This window comes from Ciconia boyciana, chromosome 1 (genome assembly GCF_034638445.1).
Source record: "Ciconia boyciana chromosome 1, ASM3463844v1, whole genome shotgun sequence".
Taxonomy (NCBI): domain Eukaryota; kingdom Metazoa; phylum Chordata; class Aves; order Ciconiiformes; family Ciconiidae; genus Ciconia; species Ciconia boyciana.
Genome location: NC_132934.1, coordinates 188,243,708 through 188,269,483, shown reverse-complemented (window position 1 = coordinate 188,269,483; position 25,776 = coordinate 188,243,708). Strand labels below are relative to the sequence as shown.

Below are 25,776 nucleotides of genomic sequence, written 5' to 3'. Positions count from 1 at the left end.
ACAGTCTAATTCCTTCAAATACTGTTAACTGAGAAGGTGATTTATCTTCAGTAAGTACCATATCAAAAATAATTTTTAAAAATAGCAAAGATTCTATAAAACTATTTGGCTAGAGGTTGTAAGCAAGAAACATAAACAGCTTAGACAGCCATCAAAACATAAAACAAAAGATTCTGTTTTAGAGGGACAGCTGTATTTAGGACAACTGGGAAGGTTTCTGATTAGTCCAGGTAAGCAAAATTCAACCTTTCTGCAGATTGAGCATAGATGTCCTAGAGAAGCCGATCTGGAATGATTCTTTTTCATAAATGGTTTAGAACAAAAGCATTTGTATTTCAGAAACAGTAATTTTGGAGGTAGATAGGTCTCAAACATTAGCACTGATACAGAATTCATAATCTTTGCAGAGTCATTCACTAGTTTAGCCATCTCACACATCTCTTTGTGTGATCACAAAGTTGATCAGAACTCATTTTATTTTGGACGTATTTCCAGACTACTGTGTTAAAGCCTTACACTGCAAATTTAGAACACAAAAAAACAATACTGATCTCTCAGGAGATATTAGAAAGAGTGTTTTATGGTTGTTTATGAGTTATGTCTAGAGTAACACTGATTCTCATGCAGAATTTGTCCATGCTGATGTCACTCACCAAAAAAAATGAACATAATTGTATTTTTATACAAATTCTAGTCAGAAAAGCTTTACTTTCCTGCAGCACCATGCATTATTCCCCCTGGTTCCAATTAAAAATTTGGGGAAAAAACTAACAGATTTGGGAGGGATGTAGAGGGAAGCAATATCCAGCCTTTTCATAAATCTTCTCCTTCTCAGACTTTTTACTGGTGTAAGATTTTTCAGATTTAAATAGTTAGCCTCTCATTATTCTCCTGACTATTCCAAACTCCTGGTTATGTCATCATCCAAACTATTCAGAAATCATTCAGAAGCCTACATTTATTATAAGCACACATTCACACATAGTAACTGGTGTACCTGTTTCTTGGGGGTGGGGGGGTGGGTGGTTCCCCCCCTCCCCCCTCACTTTTGAAGGTAAATCCTACTATACTGCGTAGAAGCATAAGGCAACTTCACAGACTCATTCTGTTCCCCACACGTATAGTCTCAACTGCAATGCTCGTGCTTCACTATTCCCATAGCAATACCATGATTTATTTCTTCATTTTAGAGCCTTTCCCTGTAGAGGCTAAACCTTACACTCATTCTTACTCCCCTTTAACGAGTACTTGTAGAAAAGCCTCTCTTTTTTCAGGCTACCATTGCTTCATAGATAAACATGGCTAAAATTTTTCTGATAAACTGGATGTTGGAAGGATCACATGGCCACATCTCCCACAGCTTAACATTTAAGTGCATAACTAAAATGCTTCAGTGAGACTACCAATTACTGCAGTTATGTTACTACCGCACAGAACTGTTCAACACCAAACTGAGCTATAAGATTCCAGAAGCCATTTTTAGCCTTGGGCACTAGGCCAAAAATAACCTTTTCAGTTCTCTAGGAAGCCAAATATACAAAGATATGAAAACTGACAGAGGGAGTACAGCACTTCTTGCCAAAATACTGACTTTTTTGTAAAGTTAATACTCTTTCATATTACCTGATTCTTAACTGATTGCAAAGCTATAATTATATTCTTTTAGAGACTATTTCTGAATCGTACTACCATGCTTCGGTGCCAGATGCTACTATAAAGTGAGCTCTTCATTTCTGTATTGTGTTAATACATTTAAAATCACTCCCAGGACTTAAAACCATAATGAAAGCTTCAAGGTTTATGTCTTTACTACTATCCCAACATATTCTAGAACTTTAAAGCTTCAATTCAAATGCCTCAACATCCATTCTTCCAGATATCTTACACTGTCTTGATTGAGATGTAAAAATAAAAGCCAGAGAACCAAAGCTGGATCCCTTTCATAGTTCTGTCCTTGATATGTCTGAGATCTGGATTAAGCCATTCAAAATTTCTGTTCCTCAGTTTTTCCAATCTGTAAAACCAGGGATAACCTGTATCATTATAGAACAATGAAATAACTCACTGAGAAGAGCAAGGTTTGCAAGGTAATTTTTAATGGAAACATAGAACAAGTTCTATGCTAAGACCAACTAAAACTAGAAATTCGCTCTTAAAATCATTATATTAACACTCAATATAATTACATAAGGCACTCAATATAATTAACACTCAATATAATTACAAAAATTAATCAAAATACAAGAAATTCAAAATACTTTCTCCACCCTTAGAAGTTCCTGATTTGTTGGCTGAATGCCAAAGTTACACAGCACACTTTAACATAGCAGTAATAGCTGCAAAACCTGATACAAAAGAATATACCACGAGAGTGGCCGTCTTACCTCTAAAATCCCTTACAAAAATTTTAGCAAATTGAAGTTATTGCATATTTTGTATTAGTTCATCTTTTCATTCCAATCATAAGATCCATACCACTTGCATCAAAGATTTTCTTTGAAGAGATTGCCATAGATCACCTTCACTTTTCATGTTGAATTTGAATAAGCACATGGGGAAAAAAGAGGGCAGTTCCAAAGATGGGGAAGAAATGTGCCAATTTTTTAAAGAAAAACAAGCAATTTCAGACTCAGCAGCCTCTTTCACCCCACCAAAAGACCTCAGAAAAATAATGGATGAAACTACACATTGTCAAACTAACATGATAGTTTTCCATCAAATTTGAAAGTTCAGGTGATGAATGGAAACATCCAAAGCACTCTATTAGTTTTCTGCACATTTTGACTAAGAAACTACACCATCTGCTCATAAGAGATTAAAAAAAAATAATCAAGAAGTACACACAATGACAAAGCATGTTGATGGTGTATACAAACTAGGTACTGGCACAGATAGGTCTTAAAATAGGACAAAGTATGGCAACATAAAACATTTTTGATGGATCCGACAAACTAATCCTTGATCATACATCTTTCTTGGAGAACACTACTAAGCAGGAGAAAATACCACCTCTGGTAAAACCTGCAAGTGGCAAGATATGTGTGAGTGAGGAAAAAAAAAAACCAAGTCACTAACACAAAGCAATCTGAACTGGCTGGTAAATGTAACACAAGCAAAGAGTAGGCATTCAGCCAGACTGAAATTCAAATCTTGGAACAGGGATTGCAGGCAAAACTTATGGAGCAGGGAAACAACACTGTACATAGTGTAAGGCAAAAAGACAAAAAATGAACTGGGATTAACTAAAAAAAAATTAAAAATAAACCCTAGCAACACAACATATAACAAGCATGGGAAACCTGGGTTTAAGTTTCTCCCCTTAACCAACCACAGCTGCTGTTTAATAACCAGGGCATCTTCCACCCGCCCCAACTGCTGAGAAGGCTCCTTTCATCTTTGACCAGAAATCCCATCCCAGAAATCTTCATCACCATCTGTATTTTTTTAATTATATAACATATGAATGACACTACATTCTTCCTCCTTCCCCACCGAATACAGCTTTGTTGTTACTACACTTGCCGTGCCTTAAAAAGACTGAATTGAATAAATTCAGCTAGGCCTCACTATTCTCAAAATACAGTAATGTAACAATGGCAATAGTATACAACCTGTCAATTATTCAATAGTTTTACCCCCTATTTCTCCTGTCACTAAATTTATAAACAGTTAAAAGTTCAAACAGTAAAAAATTAAAAAGTTATTTTAATAATAATTTCACTTAGCATGACAGTAATTTCACTACCTTTAAATACTGACACAAGTTTCTTACAACACATGAACTGTTGTATTTGTACTTTGGCTATCTTGCCTTACTTCCCACAAGCCTCATCCAAGGGTGTATTCTGCTCCACTTCTTTCCTTAGATTAATCTCCGATTCAATTTCCTTTTCCTACCCCATTTCTTGCCCATATTCCAAAACTTTTCCATCAGTTTCAGTGATCACCAATTTATCTTTCTGCACACATTTTATGAACCTGTTTCTTTCTGTTCACCAAACAAAAGATCCAATTTGTCATTCATGCTTTTCTCTTCGTATTTAAATGTGGAGGGTTTTTTTTCTCATCTGATTTTTTTCATTTCTACTTTTCGCCTGTCTAATGTAGTGCTACAAAGGAGAGATGCCACTGCAAATAACGCAACCAAAGATGCAGACTTCAGATGTTAAAAAAACCTGACATGTCTGTATACACACGATAAATCAAAGTGAAATTGTCATTTGTAGTTACTTTGCTACTTTTGAAACATACTACTTTATAATATAATCTACAGTATAAAGAAATCAAGGCACATGCCATGTTTAAATATACTTCCAAGATTTTTTTTGCTGAATTTAGTTTCTTTGATTCAAAAAATTATTTACCTTAAATCCTCCACCCACTTATTAATGCCAGCTGTTCCAGCAGTGTATCCTTCTACCAGAAAGAAGTATTTATAGGGCTGCACTAATAGAAAACACCTAACTAGTCTATATAGTTAAATCCAAAAACTAGAAATTAAATCTGTTACCAATCTTGCATTTTACAGCACTGATGTTTTGGAAGGAAATAAAAGTTCTGTTTTTAAAGCAGGTGTTTCAAGTCTACCTTGGTATTCGCAAAATCCACTTCAAAAACGAAGGATTATCAAGAAAAGTGCAGAAACAATTGTTGGGAGACACAAAACATTTATAATCTTTACAACATTTGGAATTTATATATGCAAGCAGTTGGTGTATTTCAATAAGCTATTGAAAAACAGAAAAGGTAACAGACAACAAGGATCTTCTAACATATTTTCCTATTTGTTCAGTACAAATAATTCCCTCCATTCTACAAAGAGTATTTCCAAACCAAGAAAAAGAAAACCACCTGTACAAGTTCACATCCTCCAGACTCAATATTATAATTACTGCAGCTCGCACCAAGGAATAAAATCACCCAGCTATGGAAAACCAACATAAAAACCTTATCCATTCAGCAGCACAGGTCACTGTTAACACGGTGCTCAGCTGTTTTGCTCTTGTTCTGCTTCACAAAGATCAATTCAAGAACTTTATCCTGATATTCAAAACCTCCAGATACTTCCAGTAACTTCTCTAACCATACCTAGAAGAGCCACCTCATATTGGCATCATTAAATTATCAACTAGCTTTTAAATAAAGGAGTGAGAATTCCCACAAGCTCAGCTGAACGTGAAACACTTCATGCAGCTTCAGAAGTGAGTGCAAACCTCAGGCCCCAAATTAAATCCAAAACTAATCCTCATTTGGCTCTGCCAAGTCCATCATCTCACTCACAAGTTTTGACTTTTTTTTTTCTTTAAAAATATTTCTCCTACGGACTGGGATAGAAGAACGAAAGACTGTTATTGTTATTTCTATTTTTAAATAGTTAGGAGGTTTACAGATATTATGGAGTTCTGCACCATACAAGGAAAGAAAGGGATAAAAAGGCAAGCTGGCCGGCAAGACACCCTTAGGGGAAAGAGTCTGGGGAGAAGTGTTAGAATTTTAGAACTGAACTCCTCCCACAAGGACGCATCTACCCACAAATTTAGTGGAAAGTAATTATTCCTCCAGAAGCTTAACTCCTCAGTACCTTTCCAAAGAACTCTCCGATGCGTGTATTATACCTTGCAAAATATGGTCAGCGGAGAGCAGTCAGAAGTCAGGAGACATAACACCCATTTCCACTTTTGACAGTGATCTGCATGCTGCATACAGTGATAACATTTCTGGCTCTTTCAGTTTTACACATGGGAGAACAATAAATGGGTACGCCATTTTCATAATTCTGGTCTCAATAGAACACGTTAAGGCTAACTCTCTGGTTTCAGAAGTGCCATTTAAGTTATTTAAATCATATTGATTTTAATTGTGAATTAGGGATCTAACCAGCTTGGGAACGTTCACAAATCTAGTAGATGCTTACTAACAGAGCCTGCAAGAACACGGCAGGCAGAATGAACGGTCTGTGGCCTGGGGAGGTTACTCATCCTTCCTAGAATGGTCATTCTGATATGGAAAACATCAGTCCCTCTGTCTTGGTTGCTCTTGCAACCCTGTAAGCAGCAAAAATGTCACTGGCTTTTCCTTCTGCAGGCAAATGGATGCTAAGCTTCCCAAACTTAAATTCAACAGTTAATCTTTTAAAGTATGAATTTTAAACTATTATTTGTAGCCTAAAGCCTGTGTCATGTATATTAGAATCAAATAATTTTCTCCATGTTTATCTAATTCTCTGTTCACAAAATTCCAATCATCATTATGAATGTAACTGCTCAAGAATTCCATTTTTCCTCATTTTTACATACAGCAGAAAAGTAGCGCAAGCCATGGAACTTAACTTTAAGGGTAAAGGTTCAATAAACAGCTGAGCTTACTGCTGCTGAAATTGAGAGGTTTCACCCTCCCTCCTATCACGTGATTTCTAGGCTGTCATCTCTCCTACCTCTTAGCTCTTGCACTAGTTTTGAAGCTTCTCTACAAACAAAGCTAGCCAGCCAAAGAAGAAACAACAAAAAAAATCCCCACCACACTGGGGAAGGAGATGGACAGAGAGTCAATGGTAGAAAGCCATTAATCTGCTCAAGCCACATTCTGAAACAGTAACCAGGCTATTGAGTACTCCTAATTTGTTTCACACAACAAAAGGCACTCTGAGCTAATTCACTTTATTTTGTGTTGCGAAGAGCCTAACAGCACCTCCAAAGTCATGGACTGCATTTCAGCTCTGGGTGCATAAATCTCCAGACAAAAGAGGTAACTTTCAAAAGCACAACTGACTAGACTCTATATAGCAAAAGAATTACTAGACTCTTTTCAACAGGAGTCAATACCCTTGATGTTTATATGATCCACAAGCAAGGACATACTCAGACTTGGGAAAGAAAAAGAGAAAAAGGACCAAAGGGCTTTAAAGGGCATTCTGCAGTTATAAGTTGCTAAGCATGTCTATGTTTCTAAAAAATTCATTTAGTTTGATAAAGCTCTTTCACAAAGCATTGCTTATCAGGGAAAAAAAAAAAAAGAAACTAGAATATGTTAATACAGAGATGCCCAGACAGACTACATTATGAAGTTATAGTCTGAAATTGCATTTATACTGTTGGATACATAATAATGAATACAAAATGGATTTATCTTCATTTTTTAGCCTCGATATAAAAACACATTATATAATAATCTCAAAAAAAGAGTTACATCCCGTAAGTTTTGGCTGCAGGGTAATATTCAATTCATTTGTGAGAATAAACAAACATACTTCCTCCTCTCTCCCTGTCCTAATACACTTAGGATATTATTTGTGTAAGAGACAGAATAAGTAAGGTTAGAAATCTTCAAATAAACATAGGAAGGTTGTAGGAAGGGACAGACTATTGAACATAAAGAAGAAACAGAATTTTATTCTTTTTTCAGCTTTATAATTAAAGATGTTATTTTTATTTATACGAGTTTGGATAAAATGAGCCAAATGAAAGGTTCTCAAGAAGCTTCATCCAAAAAACCCACAATGTAATCAAAATATGAATTCAAGATGATGAATTACAACCTATTCAAACCAGCAATTATCAGAGAGAATTCTTAAAAGGAGAGTGGCATATCAAATCTCTTTTTTTTCCCTAGTGACCAAATAATAACCAAAAGAAGAGTCTGTTTGGCAGTCATTTTTGGTTCATGAAAGCGTGCAGTAGTACAAACAAACTAGTCTCTATCTGTGACATCCTTGCCAGTACAACCTGCATTTATAATAAGTGGAACCAACTGCACATCTACTGCTATAATTAGGAGAAATCTCAGAAGTGAAGGAAGAATTACATTAATAAAGGAGCTGGAGAAAGTCAGTGAGAATAAATTATGGCAATCTAATAACATAGTTGTATATTTTTTAAAAAATTGGCAAATAAGAATTATTTTTATTATTATTATTAGCTAAGAGGACTGAAAGGAATATATCTCACCTGAACCAGTATCAATCCCCAAAACAAGAAATAAATTTTTCAGAAAGAACTTCAAACTGTTTGGTACAAACAAATGCATTCCTGGACTTAACTGTGATGGAAGACAACTTGTAACTTAGTTATTTTTTTTCCTTTACATGATCCCACAGGAAGGACTTAGATGTCAAAACTCAAGCTAAAGTGCCCCAAAACCTAAAATTAAAACTCTACAGGTTTTCAGATAGTTGTTCAGGTGATACTGTGATTTTTTAACCATCTTGAAAACAAATCCGTAGTTATACAGTCCAAACAACTATTTCAAAGATGCTGTCAGGCTAAGGTGTCTTCAACACAGCACTGTCTGGAGAGCACAGTCCATTTATAAACATTTTAAAAAACAGCAGGTAGGAGTTCTTTCGTCTCGTGAGCATCCTAAAGTACAAAAAAATAAATACATATTCCTTCAAGAATTTCTTACTGTCCAAATTAGCAATCAAATACTTCAATCTCTATTTCTTTTCAAACAATCCAACACCTGATTAAAAAAAAATTTGCTTCTCTCCCATGTCATCACAAGTAGCAGCAAGTAATCCTTCCTCATGTGCCTAACCCACACAATAGAAATGGTTGAAACAGGTATTCACCAGAAAAGGTTCAAAGGATCTGTCTTCAGAAATACAGCCAAAGTCTACAGAAAGAGGTTGAAGTGATACAGACAGCCATGGTTACACATTTAAGTAACAGCTATGGGGCTTTTTCTTCCTCTTTTATAAACTAACATGCTTCCAGCATTCCCAGTGGTTTTGAGGAATATAATTGCATACTATTACTTAAGAACTATGTGATTACTGTGCCACTGTCTTCTGCATAACCTAGCCTGTAATAAAAGTGATAAGAATAGCATTTATTATTTTTGAAATGATTTTTGCAATACATCCGCACTGATGTGGTTTAAAATATCTGACTAAACTCAAGATACTTTACATAGAGGTTTTATTTTCTTCTAACAGTACTGCACACCATGCAAACTCCCTTCTGTGTGCAAAGATACTGCCTGAAAGTTCATCTAACTGGGTCTCTCAGCTCTTGAGCAAAACTTTCAAACACTGAGGAAGAAATGTCCTATTGTGTCTCTATGAGCAAGATGTATTCAATGCAAAGAAAAGTCACAAAAGAAAAAGCATACCAAGAAGCTGCACAAATAGAAAGTGACAAGTATAGTTAAGCCTCTACAGTTACTATGGAATGTAACTGCAATAAGAACTAGAAAAGTCAAGCAATTCAGCCCCAGCTATTAAAGGCAACCAAGCTACATCCCTTTCATAAGTGTATCAATTGCTATATAAAATCCAATTTCTAACTTCAGGAAAAAAATAAATGAATGAACAGAGAATTTAAAGTTTAACACTTCTGTCTTCCTCAGACCTACCTAAAGCCCTCAGAACTTTTCTAGAAAACAAGCTTGATAATATTTTATTTGAGAGTATCTGTAGACCATCATTTTCTCAATCCAAAAATACTGTCAGTATTTAATGCTAAAACACTGTCAAGATGCAGACATGGTTTCAGTTTTCTGGAAATCCCCTGCTCCTCAGATCTCTCAACTCAATCCCCCAGACTAGTCTCCTCTAAATCAACGACTGTCCTTATTTTTCAGTGAGATTGGCCCTCTTTAACAAAAAAGCCTTAACAGTGAAAGGCTACCCCTACCCCAAACACCAAAGTTTCAGGGCTTCAGAGACATGTCAGTATACCAAATGCAAAAGCAGAAGTCACTCGTTGCAAGGACATATTCCAAGTAGTACAAGAAAGTACTGTTTTTATACTATGCACATTTATGGAGAGGAAGCGAGAGAGAAAATTCCCATCAAGAGTTTGCCTTGAGAGCTTCAGAAACCTGGGCTTAAGCCAAGCATCTCTTCTGTTTATATATTCTACTTATGTAATGTAACAAGTGAAAAGGAACACAGATTTTTCGGAAATATATCAACATATGATTTAACTCACAAGGCAAACAATTCCCATTAAACAGTTACAACATGCTGTTACAAACAAAAATATAAAGTAACTATAGATTAACACAAGGTTCTCCTAAAAGGGGACAATGAAAAAAGGGCTGATGTTGTTACAAGACTGAGACATGGGCTGCTCTACACTGCTGTTTATACCAAAAAGAGAATGAGAATCCTATTCTACATTTAATTTCATATTGAATGTCTTCTCTGTAAACTCCAACATAAACACATTAATGCTTGAAGGCAAAGACTACTTTTTTCCAGAGCTCTCCTCCGAATAGAAAACTTACTAGAATAAGTAAGCATGTAACTGGCATGTACTACCTATACTTACAACACACAGCTCACGCTTGTACAGAACATACTTACACAATATACAATACTAACATGTAATCACTGCCAATCGAAGAATTTTTTTCCAGTACATAGTTTTGTTTTCCAACAGTCTGGATCAGTATTAGGTCAAACCAAACAAGCTAACTTTCTGGATTTCGAAACTACTTATCTCGTATCACGGCATGTCTTCATTAGACTACAACTTTAAAAAAGAGATAAAACATCTTGCTTGGGGAGACAAGCTGACAGTCATTCTTCTAACTGCATACAGTTCCACTATCATGCCGTATCCCTTTCACTATCACATCTGTTACCAAGTCAGTTAATGGTTAGCATGGCAATTCATGCTACCAATTCACAGTAGTTTCATTCATCAAGTTTCCTTCATATTTCTCTTTTATTGATATGATGATATAGGCGTTCATGCAGACTGCTGTGAAATCCACTCAGCAACAGCAAACAAGCGACAGAGCTAAATAACAATTACATATGACATCTACTACACATCTGAGACATTACTCTGTTCCCTATAGCTGGAACAGATACAAGTATGCAGTAAGCACATATGTCTCCACATACAAGAAGGCATAAATACCCTCACGTGCAGGAACAGTTGAGAATTGAGGTTCATGTTATCACATGTTTGCATGCAGGTATAAACACCTGCTGTTTTGTGGGACAAGAACAAGTAACTACTTGTCTGTTCTTCTGCTGTTACAACACAACTATCTTCAGCAGGCAAACGGGGACACAAAAGGGCATGCGGAGACGGCACGCTAAAGATCTTAGGAATACACTAATGTATTCTTCTACTGCGGGTTTGTAACGTTCTACCTAGTGACACTGTGTAAAGAATGGATTAGGTTCCACCCGCCAGCACAAACAGGGGCAGGAAAACAGACAGGACCCTTTGTGGGGGTCTGCCCCCTTAGGTGAGAAACAAGTATGCCTTTTTTCATGTTGGAAGGAGGGCATGATGGCATGAGTGTTACATAAACACAGACTGGATACACCTCCCCTCACCACTCCTGCCCGCAGGGTTGTCAGGCCTGTCCCCTCTGCAGATTTATGTAATGATGGTGTCCCCTGCCACAGAATATGTACAGCGCCTGTGAAGATAGAGATTTGTCTCCACATTTGCCTTGGAAGACTGCATTGCATACAGAGCTGGAACTATGGCTACGTGACTGTAAGGATATAAGGGTGGATATCAACCCGTGTCAGACAAGTGGCATTTGTGAAAGGCAGCATGCTCCCTGAGGTAGCTGTAGAGCAGAAGTGTTCCTATGGACATGACTTCACCTGTGGAGGTGCAAATAGGCAAGATGTTCAGAGGCACATGAGTGTTCTAATGTGGTACATACAGACATGCATCTCCTCCGTGCTACCTGGGTCCACCTACAAGCAGCAGGACAGAAGTAGCAGGTATCCAACCTGGCACGCGTATGCATTCCTCACACAACCGACTCAAAGGTGGGCTGGCTGCCACCTCAAACCTCAGCGGTCAGGGAAGGGTGGCACAGAAATGCACATTCCCCAGAGGGGGAAGAAGACAGGTGCGAGCAAGAATTCCCCCCCACACACACTCCCCCAGTGTGCCACGGGAGAGCCAGCTCTGCCTCACCAAATGCGGAGGGGGGGGGGGGGGGGAGGGGGGTGGTGGTGCAGCTATCCAGCCATATGGGAGCAAACACCTACCTCATACAGCAAGGCAGAGGGGGGATGAGAAAATAAAGAAAGGACAGGGTCCAAGCAGAGCTGGGAGCAGGCTCGGTTTCCCTGTGGGGACCGGCCCAGGGGAGCGCGAACGCCTCATGTCACGGAGGTTGAGTGAAAGGGTAGGGAGTGGGCGTTGTTCTCACAGGGAGGTTGGGGGGCACTAGGTGGGTCCCCCGGGATTAAATCGCCGGGGAACCCACCTTCTCCCCGCCCCCTCAGGCAGATACCGGCGCCGGCCGCCCCCTCCTCTGCGCGCCCCCGGTTCCTCGCCTGGCCTCACCTGCCCGCACCGTATCGGAGAGGTCGTGGCTGAGGGTGGCGGCGCTGCGCGGGAACTCCTTCAGCTTCCTGCCGCTCAGGTTGAGCCCCCCGGAGTGCGCCGCCTCCTCCAACGCCCGCTCCAGACCGCGGTTCAGCGGCGCCTGCAAACCCAGCGACCCGCTGCCGCCGCCGCCCACCCCGGCCGTTGCCGCCGCCAGGGCAGCGGCGGGGAAGGGCTGCGACTCGCCTCCCAGCGTCGCCATCTTTCGCCTCGCCGCTGGGGGTACCCGAGAGGGCCGCCGGACCTGCCTCCCTCCCTCTCTCCCTCCTTCCTCCTCCTCCTCCTCCTCCTCCTCCCGCTCGCTGTGGTGGTGGCGGCGCCGCCGCCGTGAAGGGGAGGGGGAGGGGGAGTAGCAGTGCAGGCAGGAGGCGGAGGCGAACGGCCCGGGCGAGGCGCGCCCACTGCGCATGCTCCGCCTCACCGCCGCCCCCTCCCCCCTCCCCGACACAGCTCCCGCGGGCGGTGCGCGGGGCGGGACACTGCGGCGCCACCTAGCGGCGGCGGGCGGCGCGCCCCCCTCCTCGCGCTGCTGCTGCTGCTGCTGCTGCTGCTGCTGCTGCTGCTGCTGCTGCTGCTGCTGCAAGGGCAACTGCAACTGCAGATGCAAATGCAACCACATGCAACTGCAAAAGGAGGGGTAAGCTCTCCCTTGTTTTTTGTCACGGCATCCCCACCGCCTTCCCTTTTAAAGGCTAGCCCAGGAGGTCTGCCCGCCACCCGCTTTGGCCCCTTCTCCCGGCATCCACCGAAGTCGTTAGCCACGCTAACTGCGCTGGCAGGCTCGGGGGCTGGATGGGAAGCAATTTGTGGTTGGGTGGCGTGAAACCACTGTGCACGCATGCAGGCAAGCATGCATGTGCTCAGGCAGCGGGCCTCATTTGAAAATTAAAAGCTGCAGTGGCTGTTGCCACTGAACTAGGCCCTGGGGAGCATCTGCCCTGCAGAAGGCTTTTCTGTGGCTTGCTTCTCCCGCAGGGGCTGGTTCATACGTGTGCATGGCCCCCAGGGCCCAGCCTGCCAAAGAGAGACCCTCGAAGGTGCGATTTGTAGTGACAAACCAAGCACAGGAACCATGATCAGGTCAGTTTTCAATGGAATAACCTGTCTGAGGGGGCGAGGGTGTTGGTTTTGGTTTATTCCCCCCTCCCTTTCTGCAGCTTTGCAAAGCTGAGCCCAGGAGTGGGAAAGGAGCGAGGCCTCATGTTTCCACAGGGTTTACAGAGTTCAAAGCTAAAAAAGGACTTGGACGTCATCACCCATGACCTGTATTTTACAGGCTGTTACATTTCACTCAGTTACCCTGTGTTGTGATCAATGGCTGACGTTCAACCAAAGCCTTCCCGGCTCCAGGAAGTTCAGCCACTGAGCACTACAAGGACAAGGAAAACAGAATTGCCACAAGGAAATAACTCTCAGTTTCTGAAAAACAGGAGAGATCATAGTGAGTTTAGCAGTCACAACAAGGAACGGCACTAGTTAAAAGGGAGAAAGGGTGTTAGAGGTAGATTTGCCACATAACAGCATCATAATATCCATTAAAAACTTGTTCTTTATAATTAAGATACGCTCTCAGTATCAGCATTTTTCATGGTAGTTTTATATACATTGCATCACTGCAGAAGTGTTGCAGGTAGCACAGCAGCATTTTTAAAGAGGCTGCCTTACATTAAGGAAAGAGCTGTAAGGTTAGATGGGTAGGAGGGGGATTATTTTACTGTAAGTACATTTATACTGCACCTAAAATATAGGCCCTGAGCTTAAACTCCAGTCCAAACTCCCCTCACACCTACAATTCCCAGTTCTTTATGTTTGATGTGGAGACCTTGGGTTTCGGCATGACAAATTCAGTGTCCCCCACCAGTCTGAGAAAATTTTGGGTGTACCAGAGAGTGATTCTTGACACCATTCCATGGAACAGCCCCTAGCCAAAGAGGAAATCAACAGTTACCACATCAACAGTTGTGCCCAGATATCACATTACTTTTGACAAAGCTTGTTGGTGGGGTTTTAAGATAGTTTTTCCCACAAATTTCCACTAGTCACAGCATGTTTCGGATTTGTTAAAAGGCTCAATTCCAGCTTTTGTGCAATCTTTGCATTGCTGCTGGAAAACATAAAGAAACAGATGAATAGCTGCATCTTCTCAGTGATTTAAAGAAGTGTTGATGAACAGTAGTTCAAGTTGAGTAAACTGTGAATAAGAGCAACTGCTAGGCTTCCCCTATAATGGACATTTTTTAAAAATGAAAGTTCAATGAACTAGGTACTATATTCTTCTACACGTAGAGAAGTCTGAAATACCATAGGTTTTATAACTCAGTAAATTACTTTGCACGGGAGATTTCCTGTGTATTAAATTACCCAACATCATGGAACTTTATTTTGAAACTAGTAATATAGAACTAAACATTCAGACAGCATATCTGCAGAAGTCATCTTCCAGCATCAGCTCTTTACAGTCAGATAGCAGGCCTGTCTTTTGGTGAGGTTTGGTAAGTTTTCTCACCAGTGGGACACCATGTTCCTGCCTCCCCCACTTCTGGTAAAATGATTTCTAGTGCTGATCTTGATAAAAACAAAAAGGTTTTTTTGCTCTTTGTTGTCTTCACACCATACCGCTAATCCTGGGATTTAATTCACAGCATATTGCATAAGGGATGCTAGCAGCAATACCTTTCTCAGCCCCGTTTGAAGGACAACTCTTCCTCCTTTGCAGGAGGCATTCAAGGTGCCGAGGAGCCATCAGGCTCCCCTGCACACAGTCAGGCACAGCGTGCCCACCTCGGCTGCCCTGTTGGGCTCACAAGAAGGTCCTGTGGCTGGCAGAGGCAGAGAAGCCAGCATAGCATTCCCGCTGAAGACACCCAATGTCAGGACAGCTAGGATATAGAGAGGCTGGGGCTACCCTGGTACATGGTCTAGCGGGGGTTAAAGATGTAGGCTCTCCCTTATAGCAATGCAAGGGCACACACCAATAATCAGGGAGCAAGTCTGTTTTAAACTGCTTTTTGATCTGGGCAGCTGAGGTGCAATGCGGGCATGACGTGTGCTTATCAGATACTGTGTAGAAACTCCTGGAAGTAGCACTTTGAAGGCTGCTAACGTTATCAAGATTGTGGAGGGGAAAAAAATAGAGCACGGAAGCTGTATCACCTTGACTTTCTCTCTTCTCTGCCTGAGTGCCGTGCCAGATCTAACTCTGTTCCTATAGATACAAAGGATCAGAAATTGAAAACACTACAGAAAAAGAAAAGGTCAATCACAGCAGCACCGGTTTGCTATCCATGCAGATGCATATAAAAGGTCACGCTCCATATATTGACTTTGGTTGGATCACAAAGTGGGTACAGCCTGGCATGGCAGCTAAGCTGAGCTAGTGGCAAGCTGTCATTGAAAGCAGCCCTTCTATTCCTTGCCCCCAGCTATGTGATCTCGCCAGTTCCTATGTGACAGTATTTGCACTTGTCTGACTCTTCAGTGAGTCCTAGAGCAGCTTAAAAATTAACTCTAGAAGGAAAAGAAAACAGTGGATGCTCTTCAGCAAGCAGACATAAGTTTAGCAGAGGAGAGAAGGAATGTAGAAGGAGGACTCATGGGTGTAGCAGAAGGAAAAGATTGCAGCGGTGACCATTCTGCCAGCTGGGTCACACATAATGGCTGTGACAAGAAAAATCCTATCAATCAGAGATGTACCGTAGCTGAGGGAGACGGTGAGCCTTGGAGTCTCAGAGTGAATTTCTATGACTTTAAGTTGGCAGAAAAGAGGCAAACAACAAGGCCTACGTGGTTTGTGAAGATCAGATTTCGGTGAGGGCTTAGGTGCAGGGAGCTGGTGCCTCAAGAGGCAGCGTGTGACCTCGGTGTGGAGTACCTGTCCTGTACTAGACACGGGACTTTCACAGCGTGGAGCGGGAGAGCCTCACTTTACTTCAACGTACAGACAAATGAATGTTGCTCCATGCTCCATGTGCTCTAAGACAATCCTGAAGAGGCATTATCATGGAGTAGCTCATACACAGGGCACACCAAGGCTTTCTTCACGTGCATATCCCAGGTGGACAAGCTGTCTGGTGTGGAGACAGAAGCAACACACAAACACTAAGTCAAATGCCAAACAGAAAGTGGGTGTCACTCAACCTGCAAGGCTACCTCCGTTTGGTGCAACACAAAACAGGAGTCACAACTCGGAAAAGCCACATTATACATCCTTGGTAGCATGACTCTAACGGCACCAGGACAAGGAAAATTATTAGATGAATCCCAAGAGAAAAAGCATGCAGACTGAAGCTTCAGGTGACACAGATTAAAAGATGTTCCTTTCAATTAAAGCACGGAGTCCAGGACCTGCTTACCCTATGCCTAAGAGAAGTGGTTCATAGCACACCAGCAGAATGAGTAGCCTACGCAGAGCAGACAATGCACTGCAGCTTCCTCGCAGCAAAGCTGGTGAAGAGAGTTTGGAGGACGGGGAAGCTATATCAGGAAATAGCTCAGAAAAATCCATCTATATAGGACCTGCCTCACAGAATACTCAGGGAAAAAAGGGGGAAAAAAGAAGAGAGCAATTAATTGATAGGAGGCAGGAGATGAGGGGAAGCTTATATATAAAGCAGGAGCTCGGAAGGTAGGTAAGCAGCATGGCCACTGCTCAGAAGACACACAAGGTTCATCCTCACATAGATCCAAGCAAGTTCACCACAGAAGCAGTGCAGAATTATTTGCTACAGACAAAGAAGCACTTCTTGGTCCCAGTGACTGACTGTGGCAAGCATTGGGAGCTCAGGAAGGCAGCTCCCTCGCTGTGTCCTGAGACCCAACGGGTGGGCAGGCTCAAAACACACACTGGGTGATTGTTGGTGGGGGTCAACTGTGGCAAGATTGATCCCGAACAGCACCACATATACTAGACATGTTGGCAAGGTCCACTGTCATGGTAGCGATGCTACTGTACAGACACGGATGCAGCAGCACAGAAGCTGCGAGAGATCACGACTAAAAGCTCAGCTCTCAGCTCAGAGCTCATGAAAATAGACCTACGGATAAACTAAAACCAAAATGAAACTCTTAGTATCCCTGAAACACTTGACCTGACTAAACATTTAAAGGCAACATAGTAACATGCCCATACCTGAAATACTAATTTAGTTCAAAGACTATTAGCAGTTGTAAATTGGCAGAGTTTCTTCCAAGTTTCTTGGGTGACCCTGAAACATGCAATGTGATAGAGCGGTAACTACGTCCACGCTTACCTTGAATCCACTGCTGAAATACAACTTCAACAGAGATTCAGTGGAAATTCAGGGGACTGTAATCAGGGTGAGAGCCTTGATCTCAGAACAGGAAGAATCGGTAGGTTTTTGCACCACAGGTCAGTAGAACAAAGACATACCTAAATTGGGAAAGGAATGTCTTGCAAGAGTTTTGCCTTTGTGAAAATTTGAAACAGCATCTGGTAGGGGAAGAAGCCATCAGAGTAAGAAATAACCTGTCTTTAATAAAAATAGATAAGACAATTGGTTATTGTCACTAGCAATGAGACAGCATTTACAGAGAGATGTTGTTGGCAGTCCCATAATGCTGCCAGTGTATGCTGTTGAAATACTACAGTTTATATGTCTGTTGCAAAAAAACTATGCAAACCTGATCTCCTACCCGCAGCAGACTATTAGCACAGACACATGGAACTGAAACAGAAATACAGAGTCCTCAGTCTATTGCAAAATCCAGAAAATGCAAGAAGATAGAAGACATCAGCCAAGCAGTTGAACTCTGGTTTCTAGGTGGAGCACACAAGGCAAAGATTTTGTAAGACCCATGTTCAAGACTATGGGAAAGACAGCAGGTAAAATGCTTCATATCACTGTTATGAACAGCAAAAACACTGGGACCAAAGAGAACTAGTGCCTGGTAGGCAGCTGTGATATATATAGAGAAAGTGAAGGCCTAAAAGCCAAAAGCAGCAGTGGAAACGGAAGAACAGCTCTACCTGAATGCAAGCCCAAATATTTTCCTTGCAAACCATACAAACCACCTCTCTGTGGTCACAAGTTCTTGAGTCACCTGGGAACTCAGAAAGAGACGTGAACCAGCACCAGCCTGGTGGTTGCAAACCACTCACCTGATTTGAGTCAGGTAACTAATTTTAGTTGACCAGCGCTGTGTTTATGCCTTTTACCCACTCAGTCCAACCATGTTGCTGATACCAGCTGAGGGGCAGCAGTAAGTGTGAAGGTAAAATTGCAAAGAGGGTGTTCGGACACCTGCCACTGGGAAAAAAAAGCATGTGATTCCTGAATGTGGCATTGTATCCAAAAACATGTTAATAGCCAGATATAATGCTTTGATAATGCACACAAATATGGATCCCTGCAATCACCAGCACCTCTTTACCCAGAAGGTATTTCACCCCTAAGGTGTGTCTTTGCTTTCCAATGTGCGTCCAGGCCCACTGAAGCAAGGGTTATTTGCAATAATAGCACCAGCAGAATACGGCTTTTACTAGCAAAGAGTAACCTCCTCCTTGGATGTCCTGACAACCCCTAAACATCAGCAAGGATGCCAATATAAAACATTTTGTTGAAGAGCAAGTCAGGTTGGCCCTCAGTTTTAATCACTTAGTTTCAATTACTTTCATGAAAGTGAAGCTGTATGTGTTATAGATAGACAAGTTTTGGCCCATGGGGGAACGCCACCTTGGTACACAGCCAAGGGAAGTGCTGGACCCAGCATACTTCGTATTTCAAGAGCTGTGGGCTGTATGATATACAAAGAAAATGCGTGTCTTAGAGCAGCCTTCAATTCTTTTCTAATTCATGCATGATGCCAGAGCAGCTGATAGTGTCTGGCAGATCCTGGGGTGCTCAAAAATAACTGAAATCCACATTTTTCCTTTGTCTGCTATGCTGCAAGTACTATGTGACAGCTATTGAAAAAGAGAAGCAAAGAATCAAGATCAAAGTTTATGATTTAACTGCAATTTATGTCCTCATGCCTTCCATAAAGATCAAGGCATTCAGCAATTCATATTAAACATCCCAACAACAATAATTTTGATATAACTACCAAGAAATACAGCACTTCCTGGTTTATTTGACAGAAAAGCAAAGACTCAGCTTGTTTCATCATAAGTTACTAACACATCTAAAATAACTATAATAACTCTAGAGCAATTAAGTTTGTAAGCAATATTTTGGAGGCATTTTACTCCCAGTTAGCTACAGAACACAACACTTTGTTTACAGCAGTCTTTTCTTCTTCCAGCACATAACAAAGCCTCCATCCTGTAAATAGTCACTTAACATTAGTTCCCAGCTTGGTAACTGGATCACTGGAGACCAGCACAGGGTGGGCTGGGGTGCAGAGGGTATGCTGAGGGGGGGGACCTGAGAAGTGGAGGTGAGAACTGCTCTTCCAGGGTAGCTTTGCACTTTGCACTCAGCTTTGCTGAGTGGAGCTTAGCTCAGCAGAAAGCACCTCCCAGCAGTGCATAGCAGGCTTGCAGCATCTGGGTGGTGAGCAGGATCCTCACACAGCAAACTCCTGCTGCCTTCCAGTGAGATCTAGGTCCTGCAATCAAAATATGGGTCTGTGAACTTTCCACCACTCCGAAATCTCATGTGCTAGGTACCACTGACCAGGCACAACTGGAGCTGGGTGGGAGCCACAGGTAGGACCAGTGCTCAGATGAGCCCTGCTAGAAAGGGATCACTTTTCATTGCAGCCTCCCTCCAAAGCCCATCATGTGACTTGTCACTGTCCCTTTCCAAACCACACCATAACATGAGAGCATCTCAGTCTTTGCCAAAGAAGACACTTGTGAGAACCAACGTAATTGATTGTTCAAGGCAAGTTCCTCTCATTTTTATTAAAGCAATAAAAATTCTGGGGATCCCCATCAAATGAAGACCTCATTGCACTACACTATGCAAAAATACAACTACTGGCCAGAATCTCTTGCATTATAAGTATCAAATAATTTTTCATACACACAGGCTTGAATGTTTGGCAACAGTGTATACGGTGAAGTAAGAGGCATAATATCAAGGAGAACAATGGAAATAAGAGATTCCTCTTGGGAAGAAATAGAATGCAGTGTTTCTAGTAAGACTGACTGCAAAAGACAGCTCAAAAATTGTTGACATGGGGTAAATCCAGGTTCTTGCAGTGCTGGGCAGGCAGCACTCCTCCCTTTATCTCCTCCTCTTCCTTCAGATAAACACTGTTGGACTGGGCAATGCACACCCAGCAGGATAGCTTTCTTCTCGCTGGCAGGTGCAGTCGCAGCGTGCTCTTGGGCATGGCAAAATAAAGGCGATCCAGTCAGCTGCAGAGTTTCATATCCTGCGTGTAGTGGAGGCCAGGAAGGTGCCCAGGGACAGGTGGTGCTCTGAGCAATTTCTCACGACAGTTTGGCTCCTAGGAGCTGCCGGGAGGTCCTCCCTTGCTGCAGAAGCTGATGGGAGTGGAGGGTGCTCACCTTTATGCAGAATCCATCCATAAGGGCACACGTCCTTATATTCTCAATGTGCATCTATTTAAGGACACCTACTTCTATGGCCTTTTCTGTTCTCTCCCAGTTTTGTTTAAGCCATCTCCCTCACCTTGTGCCTTCAAGTGTTTTCTTAGAATTAATGCCTCACACTCTATTTTTAACAATAGGAGCTGAACACTGAAATGGCAGAGTTAAGTGAAGCATACGTGGAGAGAAGGGGAAGGAAAAGCAATTTTCCACCCATCCCCCCCATCTGTGATCTGTACATCTCTGTTAATATGTAAAACACAGAGCAGCCTGTACAGCCTACATTACATGTAGCTGTTAGAATAGGGATGTTTTTTCCATGTGTTGCCTATGGCACTGAAAACACCTAGGCAGTAATGCAGATTACTAGTCCTCAGTGGTTCTAATAAATGAAAAAGAAACAACAGAAGTTCCTAAGAAAAACCTTTCGGGGATCTTGCTACCTTTCCATGAATTCATTTGGGCATATAGATAGCAAGGGTATATCCTCTATCTGTTTCATGGGAGCCTAGAGGGCTGTTTAGAAAGGATGAAAACAGCTAGCAAACAAAGTGAAACAAATGTTCTTAGTACTCTAAAGAAAATAAAAAGTAAGAAGGAAAGTGCTGGTCAGGCAAAGCATTCAAGCCCTTGCATGAGGGACAGGCAGGGGACAGAGATTATTTTTACAGAAGAAATTGAAATAGAAATTAGAGATTGCGACCAGCACTTTACTGATTTTTTTCCCCAAAACATTCTGCATTCTCTGTGCTTGCAAAGAAGCAATTGATTTTTCCAATGCATTAAGCTGGGAAATTGTTAGGATGATTGCAACTGTAATGCAAATACCTTCTGCGCTGACGAGATTCCCCTTTCTGTATTTACAGTCCACATTGATGAGGCATGTTTCATAAACCGTTTCAGAAGTTTTGTTCTGAAGTCATAAATCACCTTTCTTTGTGTATATACAACACAGCTCAAGCTCACACAAAGCAGCAGCAAGCTCCTCACACCTTTCATCTATGGCCACTTGTCCTTCAGGCCAGCAAGTCCTGCTGCAGCAGCATCTCCTACGTGAGCACTCACAGGGCTCCACATCTCTCTCAGCAAGCACTGCCCATCAGCGCTGGGGTGTGGGGAGCTTTTGGTCCAGTCCCCAAGTGGGTTTGGCTTCCATGGGGCAAACCTCCACACGCCTGCAGGACCTCTTTGGACTGCCTTTGTGTGGATGATTATGCCAAGTGTGCCCGATTTCGGTCACTGCAGTTTGTTAAAATTGGGATTCGGGGAGGGGAAAAAATACACAGAAAACTTATAAAATGCCTTTCCTGAGCTGTGTTGGAGGTACTTATTTATGTATGCTAGGCTCTTATTCACAGCAACACTGCATCTTTCATTCACAGCATCTCCAAATTACCTAGTGCCTCACATACATACTGACCTTGGTCAGGCCATGGATATTTAACCAGATAAGTGAAGAAGACTGACTTCAAGACAAGCATCTACTTAGAAGCTAATTACCAGGTGTGCCTCACATCTGCAACATCTGTGCAATAAAAACTCTGAAAATTGGCTAGCGCTCATGGTTTTAATAGAACACCATCCAGTATTAAGTCAAAAGTCTTAATAAACATATTACAGTACTTTTATCAGCCAACTATATAAATTCCTCAAGCGTTCAATCAGGCTTGCTTTACAAGAACTCATTTTTATTAATCTGTATTGATGGGTAATAATTATATTTGTAGATGTCAGTTCCTTTGAAGCCCCATGTCATTTTTCTGTTGTTTTGCCTACAACTGATGTCAGGCTAACAAGCCTATAATTAGCGGCACATCACACCCTCTGAATTCTGGTACGGACTCGGTATTTTCCCAGTCTTCTGGAATTTATTTCCGATTCCAAGGTGTCGTCTGAACGTCTTTAGTTGCTGATGTGTTGAAAGTTGTGTGTGACTCTGCTAGGATGCAAGCACAAATCCTGCTCCTTTCTGAATAAAAAAAATAATTTTTAAAATATTTCTTCCTGTTCTGCATCACTGATACCAGTTTTGCCTGCTGTTTCTAGTGATGGGCCTAAAACATCGTAATTGTTCCTAATAATTCAATGCTTTCATATTATCCTTGGCTGTCATTTGCAGATTTTTTCTGAAATCTTTACTTACCTATTTTCAACACTTAATAATTTCTTACTTATATGGATTGTTCTTTTTTGTTCACTATAGAAATTATGTCTTTTCAACAGCTGATTTCCTTCTGCCACTGAATCATGACTGATGTTTAGTCCCTCCTTGACAAAGGGGGGAATTTGACATTTTTCCATCTAAATAAACTTCTCTGGAATAAATTCCCATATTCATTTTCATTTTTCTACCTATATTTTACCTCCCATACACTTTTCTCATAATTTACCCCTGCTTCAGGAATTTACTTTTCAGAATAACCAATACACATACACTATTGGTGGCCAGCGTGCAGTGCTTGCCCATATTGGACATAATCAGATCATGATCATTGGCCCTGAGGCAAACAAAGCTTTCCAGTGTAACCATTAATTCCTTTTTATGAACAGAGACTGTAACATAAAGCCTGAGCCAACAGCTAAATTAAAGTCACAGAGATTATATTAACTCCAGAAGTTCCCACCTTTTGAATATCTGATTTTGCAACAAAAAAACGTGCTCTTCTAAAATAATGGTTAGGGGAGGAGGTAGGAGGGCAGAGAAATTGTTTCTCTATTTTTCCTTTTTTAAAAACCCTGAAAATACTGATTCCCTGCCCCCTGATTTTGCCTTCACCAGGAAGAGTCAGCACCAGGGCTGGAGGTGACTGGCTCTCCAAGAGGCAGAGGTCTGTAGGACATTGCAGAGTGCTTGGCAGGCGGTTGTCTTCTCAGTGGCCGTGTCCTATAGAGGACAGGTGAGAGTCAAAACTATCTGCGGACTATTCAAAGTCTATGGCCCCTCTCATGGATTTCCCCTGGGCTTTGCAGGGGATCACCTGTGAGCAGCCACAGGTTTTCCTCCCCAACCCTTCTCAAATGTGACCTTTTCTGCTCCCAGCCCTCCCAGCCTCATCTCTTCCCATTCCTGGCTTCTTGTCCAGTCCCAGCCTCCTACATTTTCTCACCCAACCCAAATCTCCCCTCATTTGCCTATTCTCCCCTTTCTCTGTCTTGTCCAAAATTGCTCACATATCTCCAAGCTCTAGCTCCTATCTTTTCTATATTTAAACAAAACAACTTCTCCTTCCTCACTACCACCAGCCAGAAAAAGAAGGATATTGAAAGGCCATGAAAAAAAGGACCCAAGGCCATGGTAGCCCGGAGTTGCAATTATCCAGTCCAGAAGGAATGGTGTCCAGCTCAGACAGACTCTCCAAGGTATTTAGCTCACAGCTGCAGCAGAGATCTACAAAGCATGTGCTAACTGCATTTTTTTCCCCTAGAAGGCCTATAACTTGGCCATATTTGGGTTCATTTTTCTGGAGATAGAATATATACAAAAGTCATCTACGGTTAAGTTTCATGTCCCTCCTATAAAGCATGGGGGCCAACTAGAGTTCCCAAATGAAAGACAGAAATTAACATCATCAAAACAATACATATTTTCTAGCCCCATTCTTGGAAGTGACTGAACTGTTTTATTTATGCACTTAAAGTTCAGCTAAATGAGCAGATGCCCAGCAGGGAAATTTTCATTCCCAGTTGTTAGCATTTGGCAAAGTTATAAGCAAAAGAGAACAGGAGCTCATCATGGAAAGCATTGGACAAACAACAACAGACACTGCCACTATTAATACCAATCTTTTTATTTTTAGATTTCCTATAAAATCTTTATTAAATATGCAAAGGATTTGTTTTACTTCTATTTTCCATTGCATTTACATGGGACTTTTGACTGAACACTCTGGGGAATTAATGAGAGCTAACAACACCAATAAAGTGCAAACCAACTGCTGAGATGAATACAAGCTGAGGAGCTTTTGGAGGCAGCTCTATAATAACAGAGAGGATGTTATGAAATGGGACTTACTGATTAAAAAATATTTAAAGAAAAGATAAAATGCACCAGAAAGCTAAGGGAAGTAAAACCTCAATACCTTTTAGTTGAGTTTACGTATCACTCCCCATTATGGTAACCAAGAATCTATTTTCATGCATATAAGAAAATGAATAACAATGAAAATACTATAAGGATATGAACAAAAAGAGTAAACAGCTAGTAGGAAATAAAAGAAACTTGTAGAAATTATCAACCTGGGACAAAGCATTGTACCCTAAGATTTATATTAAAGTAATTACACAGGTGGACAGAAATCCAGCAGCGAGAAGAAAAGAAGGGATGGGAAGTTCTCTTTCTATGTTCCAGTAATCACTAAATAGTAAGAGCATTAAGTCGCAGCAGATGTGCACCAATACAGCTCTCTTACATGCTCAAGTGCATCGAGGCTGGGCTCCTTCAGCCAACTGAGAATTGCACCAGTCATGGCCAAGTGCAGCCCTGGCCTCAGTTTGTGCAAGCTAAGCAGAAGTGGCTTTTTTTTTCCAGTTGCATATCCCCTCTTTCCCAAATCCTAAACAACAGCAGTAACAAAAAACTCACGCAATGTCACTGGTTCTTCTGTCCATCTCTTTGGAAACACTTTTTACCTGTTTTAAACCTCTTCTCCTCTTAGAAGCTCAGTTACTCTTCCAGAAGAGCAAAGTACTTTCAGCAGATTCTTTCAGTATGAAAATCTGACAATGAGCTCTTGAACAAGCTCTCTGTTGTATTTTTGTCTGAAAATGGCTGGATAAACTCCTGGAAGAGAAATGCACCAACGGTTAGGAAATATATAATATTTATTTTAAAAGGTTATTATGCATGTAATATATAAAACCTTCCCTCTCAGGAAGTCTCTGAGTTGGAAATAGCCAGAAGATTATTGACAAGAGATATCATTTATGCTTGCCTAGCAGCAAACA

At 41.5% G+C, this 25,776-nt stretch overlaps 1 protein-coding gene across 6 annotated transcripts in view; it reads right to left on the bottom strand.

Moving 5' to 3' along the window:
* The window catches only part of LRCH1 (leucine rich repeats and calponin homology domain containing 1), a 143,534-nt gene extending 130,816 nt beyond the window's left edge, over nt 1-12,718 (bottom strand). For all 6 annotated transcript variants that reach the window (XM_072850200.1, XM_072850198.1, XM_072850197.1 and 3 more), the window contains exon 1: nt 12,273-12,718. In XM_072850200.1, coding sequence (XP_072706301.1) covers nt 12,273-12,516 — 244 coding nt within the window. In that variant the 5' untranslated portion in view covers nt 12,517-12,718. The remainder of the gene's footprint in view (nt 1-12,272) is intronic.
* Nucleotides 12,719-25,776: the final 13,058 nt, after the last annotated feature.